General features: G+C 41.5%; 1 protein-coding gene across 5 annotated transcripts in view; it reads right to left on the reverse strand.

The window, feature by feature from the left end:
• The window catches only part of GPATCH8 (G-patch domain containing 8), a 58,196-nt gene that overhangs the window by 25,038 nt on the left and 10,385 nt on the right, over window positions 1–22,773 (reverse strand). For 3 of the 5 annotated variants that reach the window (XR_012778637.1, XM_075523114.1, XM_075523118.1), the window contains 2 exons: window positions 16,922–16,996; window positions 8,719–8,791 (listed from right to left, as the gene is read on the reverse strand). Coding sequence is in view for 1 of the 5 variants with exons in the window: in XM_075523114.1 (XP_075379229.1) it covers window positions 8,719–8,791; window positions 16,922–16,996 (148 nt within the window). In the remaining 4 variants the exon portion in view is untranslated. Of the gene's footprint in view, window positions 1–8,718; window positions 8,792–10,845; window positions 10,864–16,921; window positions 16,997–22,773 lie in introns of those variants that run through there. The other 2 variants (XM_075523115.1, XM_075523116.1) reach the window with 1 other exon arrangement.

The following is a 22,773-nucleotide window of genomic DNA, read 5'->3' on the forward strand; positions in this document are numbered from 1 at the left end:
GCTCCCATTGAAAAAAAGATGTACCCCCACAATTATGCGTTAACATAATTCAATCAAATATATTTCAGTGCATCACTTATGCACAGCATGTAAGCACCAGAGAGGTAACAGAACAGTCTTAATCCCGCTCACTATGTTGACATCTTAATAGAAATTCCTCCCAGGTACAAGCTTTGTGGGATATAATCCTAGAGGACTGATTGATATCACTCTTCATCAGAGGAGAATTTCATGAACTAAGCGTCTCAGGAGGATACAAACAATGGGACGTGATCTCATTGAGCACAGAGGATTTTTACTTATTCACTATCTTTATGCTACAGCCGAGAACAAAACCACAGTAAGAGACAACCTTCTAGGAGGTTTTAATTGCTCTTGCAAAGGGACTGCTGCAGAGATTAGAAACACGGCTGTGTGAAGGCAGCGCTGGGGAGCTTCATGATCACGTCACTGGATTTGCTGTGGTGGGTAAGGGTCAGTTTGTTTAGCCACCTGCGGTACAAACCCCTCTGCGGGCTGTGACAGGTAATAGGTGCCTGGAGCCAGGTATCAACACCCACAGCAATGCATCACAGATACAGGACCTGATCGCCATTCAGCTCCACTGTCTCTGCGCAGATGCGAGAGACGGAGGAGTCACTGTGGTCATGGATGAGTTTCATTTTCAAAGATTAGGATTTTGCAAGCTCTCAAAACTTTCCTGGGTCTATTGCATGTTTTGATAGCCCAACAGCTGTCACACTGAAAATTCAGACTCCTCATTCAGTACATCAAAAGGGGAGAGATGAGGAAATCCAGTAATTTTTACTGGTGAACAAGCCTTGGCATGCTCTGTGGTGCTCCTTGCTGGCTAAAAATGAAGGTACATTATCAAGCTTGTTCTGATTGCTGCAAGAAGCAAACAAACAAACAAGGGCAACCTTTTCTCCCGCTCTCCTTTGGGACTTAGATTTGCAAGCTCATCCTGTTTATGTCAGATTGCTGGAAGGGGTCACAAACAATCAAGAGATTCAAACGAAGTCTGAAATGTCTATCATCCTCAGCGACAAGCATCACGTCCCAGTGAGGAGAAACTGCTTTCCAAGTACACAAGAACTGCACTGTGAACTTAATCCTTACTAAACAGGAGAGAAATGACAAGCAAAAGACAAGTTGCAAACACCCCAGCCCCCTGGAAAACTTCAAACAGGAGCTCAAAACTTCATAGACACACAAGCCAAGGGTGACACTTGCAGAAAACCAAGCAGAGCTCCCTGAACTTCTTGCAAGGGAAGGCACATAGCGGAATCTGGGTCAAAAAACATCCCTAACCCAAATGATGATCGGTATTAAAGAACAACATGGAAGATGTTAACGAGCAAGAACATAAATCTTGGCTGATCTAGAATAGAAATCAGAGATAAGAGTCGCTGTCTTACTTCATCTCGGTAAGTGGAGAGGGCTAAAGAGCCCTGTCTGATTTAAGGCTACACTGCAAGAGTGGGGCAGGTTGTGCCTGGCCATGACTACTTGCTTCCCATGCACACATCTTTCACAGTTTAATAAAACTGCTCTAACATTATAGGACACAAAGGGCAATAAAGCCTGATACTAAGCCAAGAGAAGGACGTCTCTGTCACAATAAACATGTGTCACCGAAAGAATGAGTTCATTGACTACACACACTCAAGTAACCCATAAACTTATCACCCGTAATCGAAGGAAGGATCTTGCGCATTCGAAAGCGAACAAGGGGGCAACTGCTTCCCCCAAAGGAGGCTGAGGCATTAAGTAAACCCTTCCTTTAGGTCTGCGGTCTTGTGGATTTCAACATGGTAATGAAGATTGGTGTGATGATAGCTGACTTTCAAAGCCGCATTACCCAGGTTTTTCAAAGCTAACTTCACATGAAAATATTAGTCTTAAAACTATTGCAATGATTTATGATGCAAACATAAGTGTGGAAACGTTAGTCTATGCCAGAATTCAGGTTCCCATGAGGACATGTTAAGATACAAGAAGATAAGATTGTGTTCACATCTATTTCTTGGGTAAGACTGCCAAATCATTCCATACTTCATGAATAAAGGCACTGTTAAACGTTTTTATCGTTCTCTTCCATATTTTCTTCTATTTATTAGAAAGCTTCAAAACCCAGAAAGAATATTCCTCATTTCCTCATGGTGTTTTTCTCAGATGCTCATTGTTCCATGTTCTCAAGGCCTGACAAACATCTACTCTGCCTGCCTTTGTGAGATCAGAGGATTTAACAAATGGAAAAATATATATTAATATATTAACTGTAAGCCATTTGGCGAACTGGTGACAGAGCCAGGATTCAAGACCTCTGCAATTCAAACCCTGAGCTTATTTCTCCAAGCCGCAGCTGCCAAGTGATCACATTTGCGACTGATCTCAGTTGCTCAAGTGGTCAAAGCTCTGCTTATTACTCCCCACAGGTCTAACGAAACCGGCATCCAGAAAACACAGTGTGCATCACCTGCGGCCACCTGACACAGTCTTGGAACACTGACTCTTACTGAGCTTGATCTCAGAAATGAAAATTATCACAGAGGCTGCCAGAGAATGGATATTTCCTGCCGTAGCCACAGGATCACTTCTTCACTTGCAGGCTCTCCTCCTCTCCGCACATCTTCTAGCATTTCTTTCAGATGGTTCTGTTCTTTCACTCTACTCAGCCTTTATACCAAGAGGGAAAACAAGAGCTTGTCTGAACAGATTTAGTGAAGAACATGCCAAATAAGAACTGTGACATAGTATAACTGAAGGGGGGGGCGAGTGATGACTATATTTATCACAGAATTTGCAAGTCAGAGCAGAAATCCAATTGTGCTTTTTTTTTTTTAATTGAAAATCATGCAGCAAAAATACAGTTAGAGGAACTGAATTCTAGCATTTTTCTAACAAATTTGATATACCTGACTTTGCTACCTTGTTAGATAATTTATACATTCGTGAAAGGATAAGAATAAAATCAAAGTTCTATTATACACACTTGTAACTGCTGCTGTCTATGTGTCACCAGTACAATTTATACCACGAGTTTGCAGCACACCTTGATCAACAGGAACAGCACTGTCTTGACAATTTGTAAAGGGTTTATTGTTTTTAGCCTGAGTGGAAGAGAAGCAGCATCCAGGAAGGAGTTCTCAGCTTTACATGGCACTGCCAAGAGCTCCCATGACACTGAGCGTGGCTCTGACTGCAGGCAGCCTGCCTCCTCCACAGCAGCATCACGTTAGTATTGCTGCTCTCCAGGAAGAGTCAACCAGCCTTTCAGAACAGTCATGCTGAAATGATGCCAAAACTTTGCTAAAAACATAAGCAAACAAAAAGGAAGTTAATACTAACTAGGAATAGGAATCGGGGAACAGAAGGCATTTCTTTTGGACCAAAGTAAAGCCACTGCTACTTCAACTAACTGCCCCAAAAGGGACCTCCCATTCCTAAACATAGCCACTTGCTGCTTCTGTTTTCTGAAAAACTGAGATAACCCTGGTACTAGTATAAACAAATACCCCGCAAAGCATTTCCATCTACCTTGAAACTTAACTTTGTTTCACACTGAGTAACACTTTCATCACAACAATAATCAAGTGATGAAAGGGCTGCCTCAGACCCCTACAGACAACAGAGGAGCAAACTTACATAAAGTTTCAAGGCTCAATTCCAGTTCTACATGAAAACTCCGTATTATCTAAACTATTTGATTCAACAACATAAATACTTAAGAGTAGCTATGCCGTGACAAAAACACGTTGTCTGTTGCCATAGCAAAATACTAGATTCTGATTCACTTCTTGGAGATATCACAAAAGACCAGGATAATCCCAGTCTTGGGAATACTGTGGGAACATGAATTAAATCAATGCTTTTAAACATACCAAATTAATTACATGCTACAGACTGCATGTGAAGGGAGACGGCTGGTGGTGTAGGGAAACTTAACTGCTTTCTGTACAGGTGTTGGAGCAATTTTTAAAGTGTCAAGGCTGCAGTCAAACACATTTCCGTAAGAGAGGACTTTAAAAAGGCAAATCAGGATAAGTGTGTTGAATAATTACAGCTACTACCCACTACTCACAGGGCAACTAGCCAAGTATGCATTCTACCTGTCCACCAAAGCTGGTCAATCCTTCCTGCGAGTCCCTTCTGTATGAGCAGTAAACACCAGACAAACCTTCCTAACTGACCAGTCTGCACTCTCCAAACGGCCTCTATTTGCAGCAGACCATCCCTTCAGGGCTGCCCACCCTCCTTCCCTCCACAGCCCCTGCCACAACAGAGGAAGCAGCGGGATAACCATGAGAACAGGAGGATGGTTGTGAATTAGCTCAGCGATATCAGAGATGGGGGCTTTAACTACCCCTTAAAGCCCGCCTGCTTGCTTTTAGCTATCAAGTCTACCCTGGCCAGATTTATCAGACATTCCCCACCACACACACGCTGTAGTCCTGACCTCATCCCAGAGAGCCATCCAGTTCTTTGGCTGTGACTCCTCAAATGAGCTAGATGACCAATTCAATAGAGCCAAATTAAAACATCAGCCGGTCTGAAATGCTAGGTCATTTCACTGTGTCCCCTATATGTTATCTTCTTTCTGAGTGCACCAAATGAAGTCACATATTCCTGTGTTTTCTGGCAAAGCAAGTTAATAGCCTTTGTCTTTCCTAAGGATAGCATTCACCTACTCTGTTCAGTTTTCCCTGATCTAATTAAATGAGATTAAACTACTGGCGTTTGTCTTGCACCTATACCTCTAGAGTACTATTACCTCATATTAAACACACAAGTCCAAAAGAGAAAACAGAAGTTTTCAGCACAATTTTTTTTTTTTTTAAACAAGACTTGTCAAAAAATTGACAACACAGGGAAAACGTGAAGCGCTTATAAAAATGTTTTCAAATATATGATTAAAGTTATACCACTTCTGCATGTCAATCTCTCAATGCTTTTCATAATAATACCTTAACTTAATATGAAATACTTATTCCAAGAGAAATCATTAGAGTATTTGAAGTCAAGATTTCACTCAGCCCTCTCGTTCCCCTTATGACTCTTATGTAACTCCTCTGATTTATCCTCAATCCTCACTCTCATTTAGCACAGGACTTCACATGAAGGTCAGACAGCGTTTTTAACCACGTCTTTTGCTAGTTTTACTTTTTCAGTAGACCACAGAATTCTAGATTATTAATTACATGTGTTCCCCTCCAAAAAGAAAACAGTCTACCATCACCATTTTCTCATGTGTTAGAGCACAACCATCACACAATTGCTATAGAAAAGTGGTTCCCCAAACCATACTTTCCAGACTAAAAAACATGCCTGTCAACTGGCAACCTCCTCTTCTCCTTTTCATATTCATTGGCTGTTCGCAAGTTGAAGCATCATTTCCAAATATAACATAAGTTGTTTGTGGAAAAAAATGTGAAAAACATCAGGAGAAGAGATGAGCAGAGGAATGACTCTGCTGAATTCATTATGAGCTTCTCCAAACCATTCTAGCACTTGCATGGTCAGAGACGACAGCACTATCCCTATCTGATACTCCACTCAATACGCATCTAAAATAAAACAAAAGATGCAGATGTGTTACAGGCAGAATACAGCTTCTCTTATGACAGCTACGTCAGTAAGGACATGGATTACTTGCTTTCTTATCCAAATGGCTCAGCTCTTCCACCTGCTATGATGGTTAACAAGAATTACACCACATGGCAGCAGCCCCGGTAGGTACAAAACTACTCTGCTTCTGAAATTTTGCAGAGAATGAGCCAATCTACTGGGTGCCTTTGTACTACAACAGCAGATTTTTACCACCAGCAATTGGCAAGTGTGAATTTTAGGCTATTCCAGCTACCATCCAGAGAAACAGTTCAGTACTCTCACCACTGGATTATATCCACAGTGGGTAGTTAACGGAAGGGAAGCCATCACAACGGTACGGTCCTGCAGCGTGAAGTTCTTCCTGAACAACAACGTAACGGCCTTACTAGAAGAAATTAGCGTTTATGATTGGCAAGTATAATGTAGCATAACTTTTAGATTCACCAAAACTAAGGAGGGAGCCCCAGTTCAGATTAACATTTCGAATTAAAAGCTACATAAAAACAAGCACACTGAACTCATTAACTTCCTTTTAAATTAAAGTCAACTGAATGGAAAAAAAGATGAATGCAATACCAATTCCATATATGTAAACCAGGATTTAGGTTTTTGAGGGTTTGTTGCAAAGGCCCTCTGCAGGAGGTCAGATACCATATCCACAGCTAAAGACTACTTGAAGTGGTTCTACTTCTGCTGTATCTCTTAACTGTAGGCTGTTTAAGATTTTAGGCTCAGGCACAGCATGAAGCAAGTAGAGTTAACAACAGATGCTCTGCATGTGCTATTCTTACATCTCTTTTGAAATCTCTCCTGGTCTTCTCTGAGCAAGAAGAGAATGTGGAAGAGGGGAAGAACTTTTTTGTTTTGCTCTTCCATTCTCAGTGCACATCAAGTGACTTCACTCTTTAGACTCCGAGAATAAGATTAAAATTGGATGCAAATGTTTCCTTCCTGGCAGTTTATATTTGGATTTTGGGATGATCTAAGATTCATGTAAAAAGGTCACTGGATAATGAATTAAACACTCCCAACATGAACATCATCAATGCCACAGGCAATAGGCACAGGCTCTAGCTGCTTGTGACTGAGAGGGAGCACCCTTGATGTCTTTATGTTGAGCAGAACTGGAGCAGCAGCACTCCTCCACATCCTCTGCCTCCCCGGCGCCTCAGCCAGAGAGGCTGTTTGTCTGTCTGTCAGGCGGACAGGGCGCTGCTTTCCTTCTAGAAGGTGAAAGGCACTATACAATTCCTGCACGCTCTCCAAAGCCTACATTAGGAGGTTCCAGCACCTACCTGGGTTAAACCAGACAGGCTATTTTTACTCCTGCATTTCTATTAAAATGCAGGAGACACAGGAAAACCCTCACAGCCCATACCCACGATTTGTCTGTAGCTTCCAGACAGTTCAAACCACCAGAGCTTCAATAATACGTGAGAGAGATGGTACAGATTCAACACTTCGAAATGCAGAAAATCTAAATCTGGACAAGTATCCAAATCCAAATGCCTGATCAACCCCACGGGCAGCCCTAGTTCTCTCGCCCTCAGGACACAGTGAAACCACCCTCTTGCCTCAAACTCAAGACTGTACAGTCATCTGCTGTTCATTCCATCACGTCAGTGCCTGCAACACCACATGGCACAGGGCCCCTTGGGGCTGTGCTTTTGAATCCAGCTGGGGCTGGGAGAGGGCTTTAGCTTTTTTCAAGTCTCCATGTTTCCACATTGGTGACGCACAGAGCAATATGGGGCACCCGAAAGAGAAAACAGACCAAATTACACATCCAGTGAACGCCATGCCAAAGCAGAAGCCCAAGAGGTGACAACTACAACCACGTCCTGAGCTCTGGCACCAGCACGGGACACGAGAGGACTGTAAGATGCCATGCATTAACCAGAGGATTTCAGATGAAACCATGTTAGAGGAAGCAAGAAGCATTAACCACCAATGCGGTCCTGTCTGAGAAGTTAGAGTGCCTTAGTCCAAGAGATTAATATGCATTCCCAGAGTTCAGAGAACTCGTTACCTCTTGACAGTCCTCCACAGCACAGAAATACTTATCTCTCTAATGGGCTCACTGTAGGGCCATGGAAGTCCAATTACAAGCTCCCAGGTCTTCAGACTAAGGGTATGGGAACACGAGTAAGTTACTCGGAGGAACTCAGGGTGCGCTTGAGTTTCAAACACTTGAAGAGGTTTCTACAGAAACTGCCTGGGCACACAGTCTCGTGCCTGCTGTAAATACTGAGCACCTCGCTCCCAGTATCACGGGCAGACACTGTGTACGCAGGCAGTTCATAAGGAGTAACTGATAGGAAGCACTACCTTCAGTTTTTCTCAACGTAACATGGCTGTGTGCTTTCACCTTGGCTAGGACCTCTGCAGAACAGGAACTACTGGTCAGGGGAATGGCTAAAGCCACCCACATGCGCTGGGCAGCATTGGCTCAATTGAAATCACAGGATTTAGTGTGATGGGAAGAATTTAGGCTCGAGACAGCATGAGGACTAGGTGCATTGGTTCAACTAGCACTACAGTGTCTCAAGGAGATTTGCTAAATCCCTGACAAATAGACTGCTGGGGAACAGAAATAAGGCAAACCCGTGAAAGCCCTCTGGAGAAACTAGAGGTGAGCCTCTCCCATCCATGAGAACCTCTGCCACCACTTTCAGTCTTCAGTGGGCCCTTTTACTCGCCTTCTAATGGCTTCTGACACCACTGTGAAACATGCACACAGATCATCGTAACTAGCTTGTATTTTTAATTCTTTTAATATCAAAGCATCCAGCCAGCAGAATATCATTATAGTTTTAGAAGCTGCACAACTACCTGTTAGTAAGTAGGCAGTTAATTCACCTCCCTCCAAAAAGGCCAAACACGGTGATTCTTACACGTACACGACACACACACATCATGTCTAACCTGTACCAATAAGTGAGGCAGCAGCTTCCACTTGCAAATTGCTAAATATGAAACTCAACAGTGCATTTGTTTGGATATATTAATAATGGAAAGAAAATCTAATCTAGGAACAAAAAGCAGAAATAATTTTGTTAAAGACTGAAGCTGGTGTTGAACGTTTCAGACACAAGCTACTGGACTTACCCTGCAGTGACTTTCCCAATCCCTGGCCCAGCTTCCACCCATGTTTCTGGAGTAAGCGGTGTCCAATATTATCCTGACAGACAGAACAGAGAAAACAAACCAAAAATATTCCAATAATATATTCTTCCCTTCCCGCTGACATTTAAACATGTGATGAGCAAGAGATTTTCTACATATATATGCATGCAAAAAAATGCTACTGAAAAGGCAATATATGCCTAATAAAAGGGAAAGACAAATGTCAAAAATTGCTGGCTAGAATTTTTCCAGGGGGACAGGGTATCAGGGACGGTCACTTTCTGATGGTGTGCTGGGCAACTTTTGTGCATCACGTTTAAAATAAAATAATAAAAAAAAAGGCAATGTGGGAGAAAATAAAGTGTACCAATAAAAATTGACAGTAAAAAGCATAAAATCAAGCTATTTATACAATCATATCCATCACCTAGACAGCACCACTTAAGATTTTTTGTAAAGAAAATCTACAATGTGTTTAGTCATTTTGTTTGTGTGTCAGGCTTTTATAATACTGAGTAAGTTGTAAGTGCAAGACTGCCCCACCACTAGAAACCAAAACACAATCATAGCAAAATCCAGGCTAGACTTGATTGGGTTTTTTTATATATGTATATATATATATAAACTAGCATGCAGCCAATATTAAACTGAAAAAACGGTGATGTTAGTAAAAAAAAAATCAATTAAATAAAATGAGCTCAAGCACAGACTGGGTGATGCATTTCACATGTAAACTAACAAAAATACTAAGATGTTAGAATGAAACAGGCCTAGCAATAAGTTAACAGCAAGGAACCATTAGTGCATGTAGGGGAAACAATAAGCATAATGTCTCATCTTCCTAAAAAAAAGCTATTTCGGAATAAGTGGAAAAGTACTGACGCAGCAATTAAGTGTCAGCTTTTGAAAATTGGGCTGAGCAGGGCTCTGCATGGAGTTCATTAGTTTATATGCAACATTTCTTCCCCCAAAGAACAAGAGTGCTAACGGCACCCTTGTAACCATCTAAAGCTGACAGCTTATCCCTTATTGACCAGTTTACTAGCAGTGACCAGCTGTCAACTCCTCAAAGAAGGACTCTTGGTTAGAAACTTGTTCACCTTCTAATCATAAAAAAATAAAAATAAAAATAAAAATCAGGTATGTATTTGTTGATTATTAATTGTCATAAGGCAAACCACAACTCAAGGTATCACAAACATGCTGAATTATAACAGGCCGTGAATCCGTACCATTGAGTGGTACATGGAATCTTAAAAAAAAAAAAAAAAGATATATATGCTGCAGGTTTCTTTAATTAAATAACTAAGTCATCAACAGAAATCAGAATAGCAGTGGTTTTTTCACTCACTCCACATTGAAGAAAATGACCACACGGTTTGCAGAACTTTGGTGAATCAGCTTGAAAGACACAATCTTCCCAAAGATATTGGCTGCATGGACACATTTTTCCTCAAAAACATTCTATCAAGTATAATTTTTTTTTTCTGATATACCAGTAAAGCAAGACATTTCGTCTTGCCGTATTTTTCAAGGCAACAGTGTACATCTTTCCCACACTACTGGCTCTCCCCCAGGACATAATTAGGGCTACATTTAAAAAAAAAATCAAAAAAAAGGAGAAGTAAGGAAATGTCTAGTTATAAAAGCTTAAATCAGTATATGCAAAAAAAGGAAAAATGAACAAATATGGATTCCAACCACAAACACCATGGAGAAGACTATCGGTTCGGAAGCATAGGAAAACTTACCTGCAAACATATCTGCTGCAGACCGTTTCTCTAACGGCCACAACAACTGCACAGTCCTTCATGCAAAAGGGGCCCGAAGTTCAAAGGTTTTGTGGATAACGCACTAATTGTTCTACCATTAGCACTGCAACTGTATCTGACAAGGGATTATTGAATCCGATTTGAAAAGCCGGTGCTGACAAAAATGGCTGCATTTTCAAAAAAAGGACAAGGAGTACTTTGCAATCTTTTGCTAAGTGGAGATGAGACATTGTGCTGACTGTGTTGTGTTATGAATGCACTAAAATAAACAGACAGATGAAGCAGTATGCTATTTCCAAAAGCAGTGCAAGTGGAGTGAAAGCATTTCCATACGAACCTGGCTTTAAAAACTGGGCTGTCAAAAGAACAGTTAAATGTAACACAAAGTAAGAAACTGTCCAATCACTAATGGTAGTTTTTCTTTTGCTTTGTTTTCAATTCACTGCTTGCAAGTAATGTATTTATTAAAGAAGAGTGAAAGCATAAAATAAATTCAACAAGTCAAGACCAGCTGGGAGATTCAAGAGCGGTGTGTTGTGACTGACACAGTGAAGGGGTAAACAAATGTTAAAGGGAAAAAAGAAAAATTTAGAAGGGTTATACACATTAGCACCACTTTTACAAAACCACTCAAGAGGATGGTCGCAAGTTGTTTGACATAAATTGGAATTATGCCTGAACATTATCCTGCCTTGGTTCCCAGGAAGGGGGTGTTTCCCCCCCCCCCCGATCATTTCCATTTGTTTGCTTAAGCAGTGAAACTACTTCCTAATTTTAAATATTACTGAATTGAAAGGGAGCTGCTTCTGTTTCACTGAACAGGGAGAACAACCCTAAGAGTTTAATATAAACATTGGAGTTAGGACCTAGTCATTAGTCTCCTCATGACGATTTCTAGCCACGTTCTACCTTCTTCCTCCATTTCAAATCACTATCGCAGACCTCTCACAGAAGCAGACTGGCAGGACTGCTCTTCAGCATAAATGCTGCCCTAAAAATTAAATTATAGAAGGCCAGGCTTGCTAGGCTCCCACACGAGAGCCATCCTGCAAAGCCTGGCAGCCTGGGGAGTAGCTGGGGATATTAGGACCAAAATTTGACATGGGGCAGCAAGTGTTGCAACAGCTGGCAGCTTTTTTAAAAATTGCATTTTTAAGTGAAAGTTCTGCAAAAGCATGGGCTCTTTCACATAGAAAAGACATCTTTTTCTACACCAAACTTCCTCTCGATGTCAAGAACTGTCATTCCTTTTGAATAAACTATCCTCATGTTGTAGCAATTTTCCTACAGGAAGACTTGCAGTGATCTACAAAAAACACCAACAGCCCAACGAGGAAATCCCCCTGTTTCTCAGTGGAGAGCTGGCACGAGCCTCCTCACTTTCTTACACTATCGTTTTGGAGCTCCTTGTGTTACAGCCACAATAAAAATTATTGAGGCAGCCAAAATAAGTCTCCCAGTAGGTGTTTGAGTGAGCAAATGAGCTCTCATTTACCATCCAAACTACTCACAACAGCAGCGCTATCTGTCTGGGCAAATGGTCACGGAGAGAACGCTGGACACCGGACTGCAGGATGCTTGGTGCAGGACAAAGTAGCTCGGCAGGCTCTTGATGGAACAATTTACACCTCCTGGCATTACTCTCACCACTTCAGAGCTGTTCAGCAGTGATCGTTTCTATTTACAGATGGGGAACTTTGCATCACAGATGAAGCATAACTCTTCCACAAGCGTGTAGGAAATGTAAAGGTCTTGACCTCACCAAACCATCATGGGAGTTGGCTAAGCTACTTTGGAAAATTTCATCCAATGTGACCTTCTCCAACAGCTCAAATTGGCCTCCCCAATTCCCTATCCTGTGCCCTGACAAGATGCCCTTGAATGCTTTCCACGGGTATCAGTGATTCCTGATATCAGGATACCCCCAGCACAAATTTCTGACAAAGGTCCTGGCCAACAGAATAAAAATGCATACAATGAAAAGATGCGTGCAAGAACTGAAAGGTTTTTATGATGTTGTACGTGAGATATAATCCGCAGTTGGTGGATTGAGCTGCATTACGGATAAACCAAAACACTAGTTTTGCCTAACACAGGTTTTCCGTAAGATCCCCACGCCACCGCACGTGTCGTGTTCACATCATTCATCTCTCGGCATCGGCAGGAACCATACGTCTCTTGAGTGGATTGTAAGCTGTGCTGACTGTGTATTGAGGAATCTATAAGCAAGGATCGGATGCTACTGGGTGAACCCATGCAAACAAGAGGTTGAAAAGATTCCCAAAACAAAACCTATAGCTCACTACAGATGACACAATGAAGACTAGAGAGAAAAGCCAAATAGTAATGCTACACCATTCAGCTTCAAGAAGCACATTATTTATAGCGCTGTCCACATATGGCTACTGCTAAATGTCAAATCAGCAGCCTCATCAAATTACACTTTGGAACTAGTGGAGTCCACAGATCTGTACAGATATACGGTGCGACAAAACCCAGCTTCAGCTCGCACAGTCGTCTACAAGAGCCTGTGATCGTCAAACAACTACCAACTGAAGCCTGAAACCTTGTGTAGTTCAAGGACCTCCTTGTGTAACTGAGCAGAATTAGAGAGAGGGGGGAAAAGGACATTTGTTAGTTATGACAAGGACAAACTAACAAGCTCCAGAATAAGTGGGTGATACGCAGTCTCGCCTCCAACCTGCAACAGCGACAGCTTGGTTCGACTCCCTGACACTCTGCATACTGCCTGCATGGGGAAAGGGCTGCTGTCTCGTGTAGGCTCTAAGGGTATATTGCTATCCCCTACTCCATCTGTACTGCTGGGACAAAGAAAACCATAAATTCACAGCAACAAGATTCAGTAAACAAGTAGAAATAAGGAATTAACATGAAGAAAATCTGGATTCTATTAAAGCTGCAATACTTTGTGACTTCCCATTCGAGTAACTGAACTCAGTGCACTTAAAATATTTTAAAACAAATGCATGCAGCTTCTTGAATTTAAAAAGGGGTTAAGTGCTCTGATTTTTCAAGGACAGCAGACACCAGTGGTTCCACTGACGTGAGCAGCCAGTGTAAGTGCAGCATCTTTCAAACCAGAGCAACAAAAAAAAAAAGTGTTACTTGGGGGTGGGGGTGGGGAATATCAGTATTTGCAGCTATGAAGAGTCCATTGATATGAAATATTTTCTTCAATTTAGTAATGGAAAATAGCTGGCTTCTCATTTAGGCTACGTACATCCACTAGCTCGTGGCAGCTCTGTTCTCCATAAATGTACTTCGGTTATAGTCGCATGTTTCAGTCCAGACATCTTTGGCCTAAACAAGCTGTACAAAGCAGGATTTCCACAGGAACAAAAATACTAGTACACTAATTGAGGACACGTTTCAACATTGTAATGATCTGTAGACTCCCAAACCTATTTTTCCAGCCACCTTTGAGTTGCATGCTGTAGCAGTACAGTCAGCACCTCTCAACAGATAATGCTGCAGAGATGGATCTCACTTCAGCGGTGATTGTCAAACGTATACTTCAAGCGAAACCCTCTGCCCCCTGGGATTTCCAAATGCAAGCTACCTTTAGTCTTTAGAGCGTTTTCACATTACTAAGATGTGAGAAGCTGCAAGCAGCGTATTTAAGAGAATATACTTAATCCACTCTTCAGTCTGTAGAATAACCAAACTTTAAACTTTTAACTGGAAAGCGCTTTGACCTGCTGTTGTTACAAACACCCTTCCTCACACAAAGACATTTGTCATCCAAAGTATTTCCATAATGTGAAGCATAGGCTCTTACTCATTACTCTGAGCAGATTCCTTTTTAAAGGTCACTTGAATTGCTAACAGAGAACTGGTTAAGGATTATAAAACAATTTGTGAATAAATGTTAATATTGCAAATATTTAGATGTGTGGTATTTGGAAATTATATATCCTCTCAATTTCAGGTCAAGGACGTTACCCACTTCCAGGTGAACAACCAGCATAAAATACAAGAAGGCAGAAAAAGCAGTACGAACACCTCTTTCCTAGTGAAAGATCTTGCAGGAGAGGTACATGACTAAACTCTGACAAGAAAACCATTCCTTCTTTTAATGTGTGTAATTTGCCAATTTAAAAAGCACACAGGTGTGGAAGCAAAACCAGCACATAGTGTGGAAGCAAAATCATTTTCACAGGTGTCAGGAAACTTGAGAAAATTATTTATGCTTCCCAGCTACAGATTTTCTTTTAAGAATCAACAATGTCCTTAATGAAGATGATATGAAGATTAACCTTAAAAGCGACCAGTTTGTTTCTGACACCAGGCTTGTTCATGAGACCAAAAAAACACCCCGTGCAGCAGCTGTAGCTTTTACATTCTGGGACTAGCACATGAAGCCAGCTCAAGTGTGCTCCAACACAGACCACAGCTGATGGGATGATGCAGAACATACATTTACTCAGTTCTGTGCCTCCTTCCAGGAGTTTAACGTCCCAGGCTAGGGGTCTTACACCTCAAATGCTTGTTGCTCTTATTACAGACAAAAGAAGAGTGAAGCAAACTGGGTTTAAAAGAGTAATTGTAAGAACAATTGGTGGTTTTAACTCTTCCTCCTCCCAAAGAGGTAAGCCATTCTCTTGTCGTCTCCATCAAACTGTTTTCAAATTTAACCATAAGGCTGAACTATACATATTAACACCTACCAAAAAGTTGTAAAGATTAATAATGTCCTGATATTTGGATGGTGATATATACAGAAATAAAATATTAAAGCCGTAATTGAATTTAATTTTTCTGCTGCAGTTCAACATTAATCAAACTGCAACAAAGTATTACATCTGCAGATGATCCAAGCTGCACTGTGAGTCTGTGCGCCCATGTTGCTGGCTCCAGTGTACTTGTTCACATTTTACATACTTCTGTAGGCATCACTCCCTTCAGGACACCAAAGAGATGTAATCTGTGACCACTTCTATTCCTCTGTTTGGGAAAACACTTTCAGAAATCAGATAACCAGTCTAGTCTGTAAGTAGTATTCGAATTATTTTGAAATGCTGATTTCCAGCGTGGCACAGAGTGGGCTACCAGTCTTTTTCATTATATTTACATAAGGAAACAAGCTTGTCATTTTAATTAAAATCCCATAACACAACGTAAGTTTGAAGTATTCAGGAGAACATTGAATACAAATTCCCATCTCTGCAGCATTATCTCATGCGTCATCAATTACTGCCATGCCTAAATCTAGCATCATGCCAGCACATTAAGACAGTAGGTACTATATGCAGTGTTCACTGGACCAGAAGAACAGAAATAAGAAGGGGGAAAGGAAACCCTAGAGAAGAAATTAAAAAAGGCAGACCGTGCAATACAAACCAGATCATGGCTGCTTAGCTAATATGGGCCAACTGCTGCGGAAGAAAAATGTCGAACACCCCAAGTTGTGTAAGTTTTTTGTAAACATCTAACACGCACACAAACACACACAACACCAACCTACACATGAATGAAAAATATATATATTGATCCTTTGCTAAGACTAAGTTTCTTCTAAGTGCAGACTAATGTGAAGAAACTTTGACAGAGAACTTAAATTATTAATAGGGAAAAGAAATACTTGAGAAGTACTTTCTCAACAAAAATCTAGTCTTAATCAGAACACCACTAAGTGACCCTCGATTATTCACTACAAGTTTTCTTGTTCTCGTACTGAAACTGCAAATGAAACTTCGCTAAAGATAAGTGCCAAACTTAGGTCCAGTTTAGGCTGAACAAGCTATTGTGCCTAAGACTAGCAGAAGATGCTTTGCAGAAGAGAAAAATTTAAAAGCTCCAAAAAGCTTAAAAAGGTAAAACTAAACAAAACTTAAGTTTTCCCCATCTTATGGCTGTACTCTCCACACCTAATTCAAAGTAAAGCAATACTTTAAAGAAATTCACAGCACAGCTTCAGATTCATGGGGAAGGACTGCTATACTAATACTGTAATGCGTCCCTGTTTCCATGCCAGATGTCATTCTAACACTTTTCTTGAACACACCAGTAGTTTCCCAAAAATAGAAACTAAAAAAGGACCAAAATACATTCTACTACACTATTCCATCAGGTTCGCATATGAATTAAACTGATTCTTCAACCAAAAGTATAAAAACTTAAAATAAATAGCTATGAATGAATGTATTGTTTTAAATAATTTCTGGAATACCACGTTGAACTAAAATTTAAAGTCACCTATAGTTTTAGAAGAACTACTTAAAGATTAAATCCCAGACCCACGTAATCTCAGCATGCAATTTACCACAAAAAATTAACCCTGTACTGACAGAGATGCCCACTCCTATCAAATTTGACTGCATTCACATCAAGTACCATCCGATCACGGCCTAATTCTTGGTGGGTTGATGATGCTGATAAGTTACGTATCTTACCGATTCTATAGGCTTGTCTAGAGACGCTTGCTCTATCTCCAGGTGCCCTTCTTCATATTGATCAAAGTGATTGCCCTGTAAAAGAAGACAACTGTTAGCTCTACGGCAGAAAACACATTTCCAACAGTCTAGTTTCAAGACTCAGGTTTGTACACGGTATTATATTTTATATAATTTTGCTAGCAAAACAAAAACTTATTAAACACAGGCTTAATTCAGTATAAAGGCTATAAGAACAAAAAAATTATTCTAAAAACTAAGCCAATTTGATGATAATCATAAACCATGGAAGTTGGCAAAACATCAAACATTTATGACAACAATACTTTCAGTTTTTTTCTTTGGAAAGTCTATGAAAACGCTGACCATAAGCACCAGTGCTGGCCTCAAAACCACACAGGACAAGAAGCAGAAGGAATTGACCCCACCACCACTACAACGGGGTTTTTTTGTTGTCTTTTAAAGAAGAGTAAGGCTTTCCTTGCAGCAGGAAATCCAAATTGTTTGAGGCATACATGTAATTTCACACACCTTAAGTCAACAAAAACCCACAGTGGTACCAAATGAAACCTCTCCCTGTGCCCACAGTACTTGTTCATGGTCTGAAGCAGCCCCTTCCTTGAATCTAGGCAGCTGCACAGTGAACCATTAGTGGAAGTGATCCTCCAACATGCAAAAAAGCCGTTAGTTTCAACCCCGAGCAGTCCCCCGAGCCAGCTGACCATGCAGCCACACAAGCACATATGGTGGCACAAAGAATGCCGGGATGCACACACAGAACTGCTTATTCCTAACGTACCAGCTTAAAGCATTTGTGAGCACGGTACCTAAAACTGCTACAGAAAAAATTACAGGGCTGAGGAACACATCTGAGGAAGGAGAGACGGACCAAGAGATACACAGGGAAGCGCACTAATAAAGTCTGCAGATACTCACACAGCAAAGAACACACTACAAAGAATGATAAACCCAAGCACCTCGCTTCCTTACACTCCCAGAGCAACCCCATGAAACATCTTTAGTCCCACATACTGGCAACATATAATAATTGAAGTAGATGGGAAAATTAAATAGGATCGTCATTATGGTGTACTGTGCCCAGCCTCCACCAACGTACACCATACACACCTCTAGATTGCTGATTTCTGAACAGGGCTACCTCTCCCCTATCCAGCCGTGCCTCGTAAGCACAGCACAACGCACAAACGACAGCCACTGGAGTAGAGACTAGAGCCCAGCAACCCTCCTACAGCATCTGCTACAGCAAAATTCAATCTTTCTATGCTTTTGCCAAGACATTAAGCATACAGGGCTTGTGAGCTAGGAAAGCAAATGGCAGTCTCTGTCCTCCAGAATAACCGTTGGTGCTGGAACACCATCAGTGTGAATGGCCATTTCAGGGGGGAAATCTCTGTTGTACCTCTGTTGTAATTTCAGAGGTTTCTGAAACCTCAAATTCCTGAAACTGCAAACATGGTGAACCATTTTTGGCCATTCAATAGGTCCATGGTGCAGCACTAACATCCACCATTGCTAGCACAGACCTGGAAAGGAAAAAATCTGACTTTCTAGGTACAAACTCAAAATCAAACAGGAGAGATGCCTGCAGCTGAGATCAGCACAAAAGCCACTGAAGAGGGTAGTTTCAGCCGTCTCTCCTACATTCCCTGCGCAGTGCTCAGCGTCACAGCCCTGTGAAACCTCAGGAGGTGCTACGGCCTCGGCTGTCACCCCCTCATCCTTTCCCAGGCCCTGCAGTGCACTGAAATCCTTCTGGCTGCCCAGCAAACACCAAACACCTGGCAGTTTTTATTTGCATCCCAGCTCCGCAATTACTTTGAGCAGGAACACCTAGCACCACTGCCAAGAGAAATATGTTGTCACTCTCCTCCTTTCTACCAACACCAACTTTTCCTTCTGCAAGAATTTTCATGAAAGCCAGCATGCGAAAGAGCAAATTATAGTTGTAACGGACTGCCTGTTGGAATTTTACAAGCCAGGCACCAGCCTCCAAAAATCCTCTGGAACGAGTGTTTGTACCCAGTGATGCAAATCTGCAAGAGACCATCTTGACAAAAACCTGTTGCCAAGAGAATGTGCTTTGATGCTGGTGCCCCAACTGCCAGCCTATACATCATCTGCTGTCCACAGCGATAATTCACCCAGGCCACACTCTGCTCCCAGTAGTCTTTTTTCCCACGGCCTCTCCAGAGCAAATTTGGGGCTTAATCTGCAGGCAGCAATCCACTCCCATCCATTTTTTTTGGACAGCCTTCAAGGAACAAGCTGAAGGCAAACTTACCATGTACATGCAGTCATTGAGCTGCTTAAAAAGGCTAGTAATTCTTGGAGACGGGCACAGTGTAGATGTACAGACTGTACATGTGTGTGCCGTGAAGGCAGGGAGCCCAGCAGGGAGAAGACAACATAAAACCTGCCTCAATGGCAGACAGACATGGCCCAGCCTCCCAAAAAGCAGTGCCCAAGAGAACAAAAGCAGTCAAGAGTGCACATGCTGTTCATGAATCTGCACTGTTGACTGCTGAATGCTAGCAAAACCACATTACTAAAACTTCATACATAAAAAATTAAATCCACATAACATTTAGATAAACACCTGAAACACTCTCAGCAAAAACAAAGACATACTTCCCCCTGCCTAATTTCACAACGTGATTTGCTGCCTGCTCAGAATACGCCAACTAAATTACCTGGAGCTGGCAAAATATTTCTGCCTACTCACCGTCTCCTTCAGCACACTGCCTGCCAAGACATTTAAAATTGTTTTTACAAAGGCAAGGGTCAATTCCAGTTTGAAAGCACGCCTTGCTGATTTGAGGCTTTACAATGTGATTTTTCTGTGCTTAAAAACAATGTCTCCTCCCAGAAACTATGCAAAAGACTGAATGCTCACCATGTCACAGACAAACACAAAGACGTCAGAAAGCAGATAAAGCCATTTACATCACTAAGTTCTAGTCATCCCACTATTATCCACTTTATATATTGTGGGGCTTATTATCTACTTTGGGTTTATTGTTACTGGTATCTACGTTGGGTTTATTGTTACTGGTACTGGTATCTACTTTGGGTTTATTGTTACTGGTATCTACTTTGGGTTTATTGTTACTGGTAATGGGAGCGGGGAGGGTTGCTTGTTTTTACAAATAACCGCAATGCTAATACTAGAGCTTTCAAAACAGGCAGGGTGCTTCCCATCACCTTGAACTCCTGGGCATGCAAATGGCACCTGAGCACACGGGAACGAGCCCTGGCGGGATGCTGACAAACTGCTCGCTCTTTTAGGAAGCTGACTGCTACAGGCTTGGTAATTTAAGGCATCAGAATACCAAAGTGTCCAAACAGAACTGAAATCAATGCTCATCACAGAAACTGTTCTTTATTTATCAATACGTAAAACCTATGATAAGGGAAACATTTTCCTTCCACCATAAAGTAACTCACCCTGGAAAAAAGCAGGAAGATAATAATCCAACAGTCATATTGAGGTCAAATTTATGAGCGTGTTCAGCCCAACAGTGCCTAATTAACAAGGAGAAAAGTGGTTCTCACTTCTAGGGCCATGACAAACAGCTTGTTAAAGCGATGTTGTCTGCCATCGTGGCGATCACAGGCCTTTTGGAGCTGGGACTCTGTGGGGCTGGAAGCAGCACAGTCTGTCCCTTTGCTTCCTCATCCCTGGAGCTGGCTAAGGAACAAGTTGGGGAGAATTCCATCTGTTTTCCTTCTTTTCCAATCTTTCAACCTGGCACATCAAATGGATCCATGTAACATTTCTGTTTTGCTGTATCTTAAGACAATGAATCAGAGGAAGACAAAATACTTTAACATTTAAATCTAACAATTAATTAAACCCTAAATGTTGAATCTGTTGAGAATAAACTACATTTCTGGCAAACATGAACCATAAGCACAGACCACATTTTAATATGATTTTGATCTGTGTCTTCTGCAGACTTGAGGGATGCATCCCTCTTCAGAGGAAACCTTTAAGTGAAAAGAAGAATTCAATCCCTACAAAATGGATACCAGGCCATAAAATAACAGCTGCATTAAAACCAGCACTATTCAAAACCTATTCCCAACCCTTCTTCCCTGTGTGACTACTATAGAGATACAGTAAAATCCTGGCCCTGCTAGCTAATGACAAAGTTTCCACCTACTCCCGTGGACAAGGATTTCAGTGCTGAATGCAGTGCCCTTCTCCCTCTCATCCTCTGCCCTTCCATTTTAAAGCTGCCTGTATCAGGCTGTCTCACTTCTGCTTTGTAAAACAAGATGTGTTGCACTGCTTATATCACTTTCTTACAGATGCTACCTCCATCCTAAAATAGCAGGGCAAGTAAGATGAGAGGCTTCCACTTAAGCATCATTTATTGCTCTCACTTTGTGCTACAGCAAGTGCTCCGACGCTAGGTGCTTCACTACAAGCATACTGAAATTCAATAGATTTACTGCTTAGATGAGAAGCAAGGACAAGCCTTCAACATCTAAATATTCCTTACTATACACCACGCATGCCATTTAGTTTCCTTGTTGCCTTCACCTCCAGGAGCCAATATGTTTGCGTCCTGTAATTTTTTGTGTAAGATCATCTGAACTTTGGCTAACTACCCATTTTGGTTACTCAGTCACATGTCCTCTCCGCTCTCCTCCACTTTCTCATTGTTTGATCTTTGCACGAAGCTCTTCACCAAACCTTACATCTTGGAGCCCTCACGCACTTCACCACTGAGTTATGAATACAGCATTTGAAAAATCAGCTAACAAAAGCTGCCTCCATGCAGGATTTTAGATCCTTATTCTCCCTTATTTGGATTGTAAATACTTCAGAGCTCTGGCCCAACAAATGCCATTTTGTCCAAGATTAGACATAGCAGAGTCACTGCATTTTCTGAAACAAGTCAAGTTAAATAGCTAAGGGCAAAGAGTACTGCTGTTTCTTTCTTACTTGTAAGGTCCCAAACATCGTAGGAGTGAGACCCAGTCAGTATAATTAAAAAAAAAAAATGTAAGAACTTAATCACACTTGCATCCCAAAATCTTTAGTGGCAAGAATTGTTGCCAATAAATGACTCCATGCAAGTGAAATGAATTGTTGATTTAAGCCCATGTATCAGAGTAAGTTTAGTATCACAGAACTAATTCTCTCCCCTACACAAGGCACCTTGTCATGAAGATGCCTCACAAAGCATCTAAGGGCACACAGATATTACTGGGGACGGACGGATGGGGGGACAACACCCTTCTTTTCAAAGCATCTTCACAACAACAAGGCAGAAGAAACATATGCTCTCTCCCTCCCTCTCGCTTCCCCAAAAGGGTGTATCCAAAAACAGCTTCTGAGCGTTGCATTTTCTAAGTCACCTACAGCATCATCAACAGGGAGGAAAGAATGATGAGTCACTTCAACTGCTTCAAGGCTATTAGACCTCCCTGGATATTAATTACTGGACTGCTCTTTCCAATCTGTCCAAGCACAGAGGATATTAAGATGTCAGCATGCAGAATACATTCCATACAGTGTACATTCCTGACAGGAACTAGTGGTTTCTTTTAAGCCCTAAGTGATCCACGTATTATTTCAAAAGGAAAGTAAATGTGGCAGCCTACATTTCAGTAGCTAGGCCAAACCTTGAAACACGGCTCTCAGGCGGAGACAGGAGAAGACTACAACAAAGGAGTAGTATAACGGAGACGTGAAAGCAATGGTTTTCTTTCAGAATGCCTTCATTCAGCTGTCCTTTCAGTTACTGCTCAACATGAGAGCTCAGTTGCACAAACATTATTATTAATATGAAAGAAGATGATGTAAGTTACAAAAACCAACA

The sequence above is a fragment of the Mycteria americana genome, chromosome 22 (assembly GCF_035582795.1).
Source record: "Mycteria americana isolate JAX WOST 10 ecotype Jacksonville Zoo and Gardens chromosome 22, USCA_MyAme_1.0, whole genome shotgun sequence".
In the NCBI taxonomy this organism is placed as follows: domain Eukaryota; kingdom Metazoa; phylum Chordata; class Aves; order Ciconiiformes; family Ciconiidae; genus Mycteria; species Mycteria americana.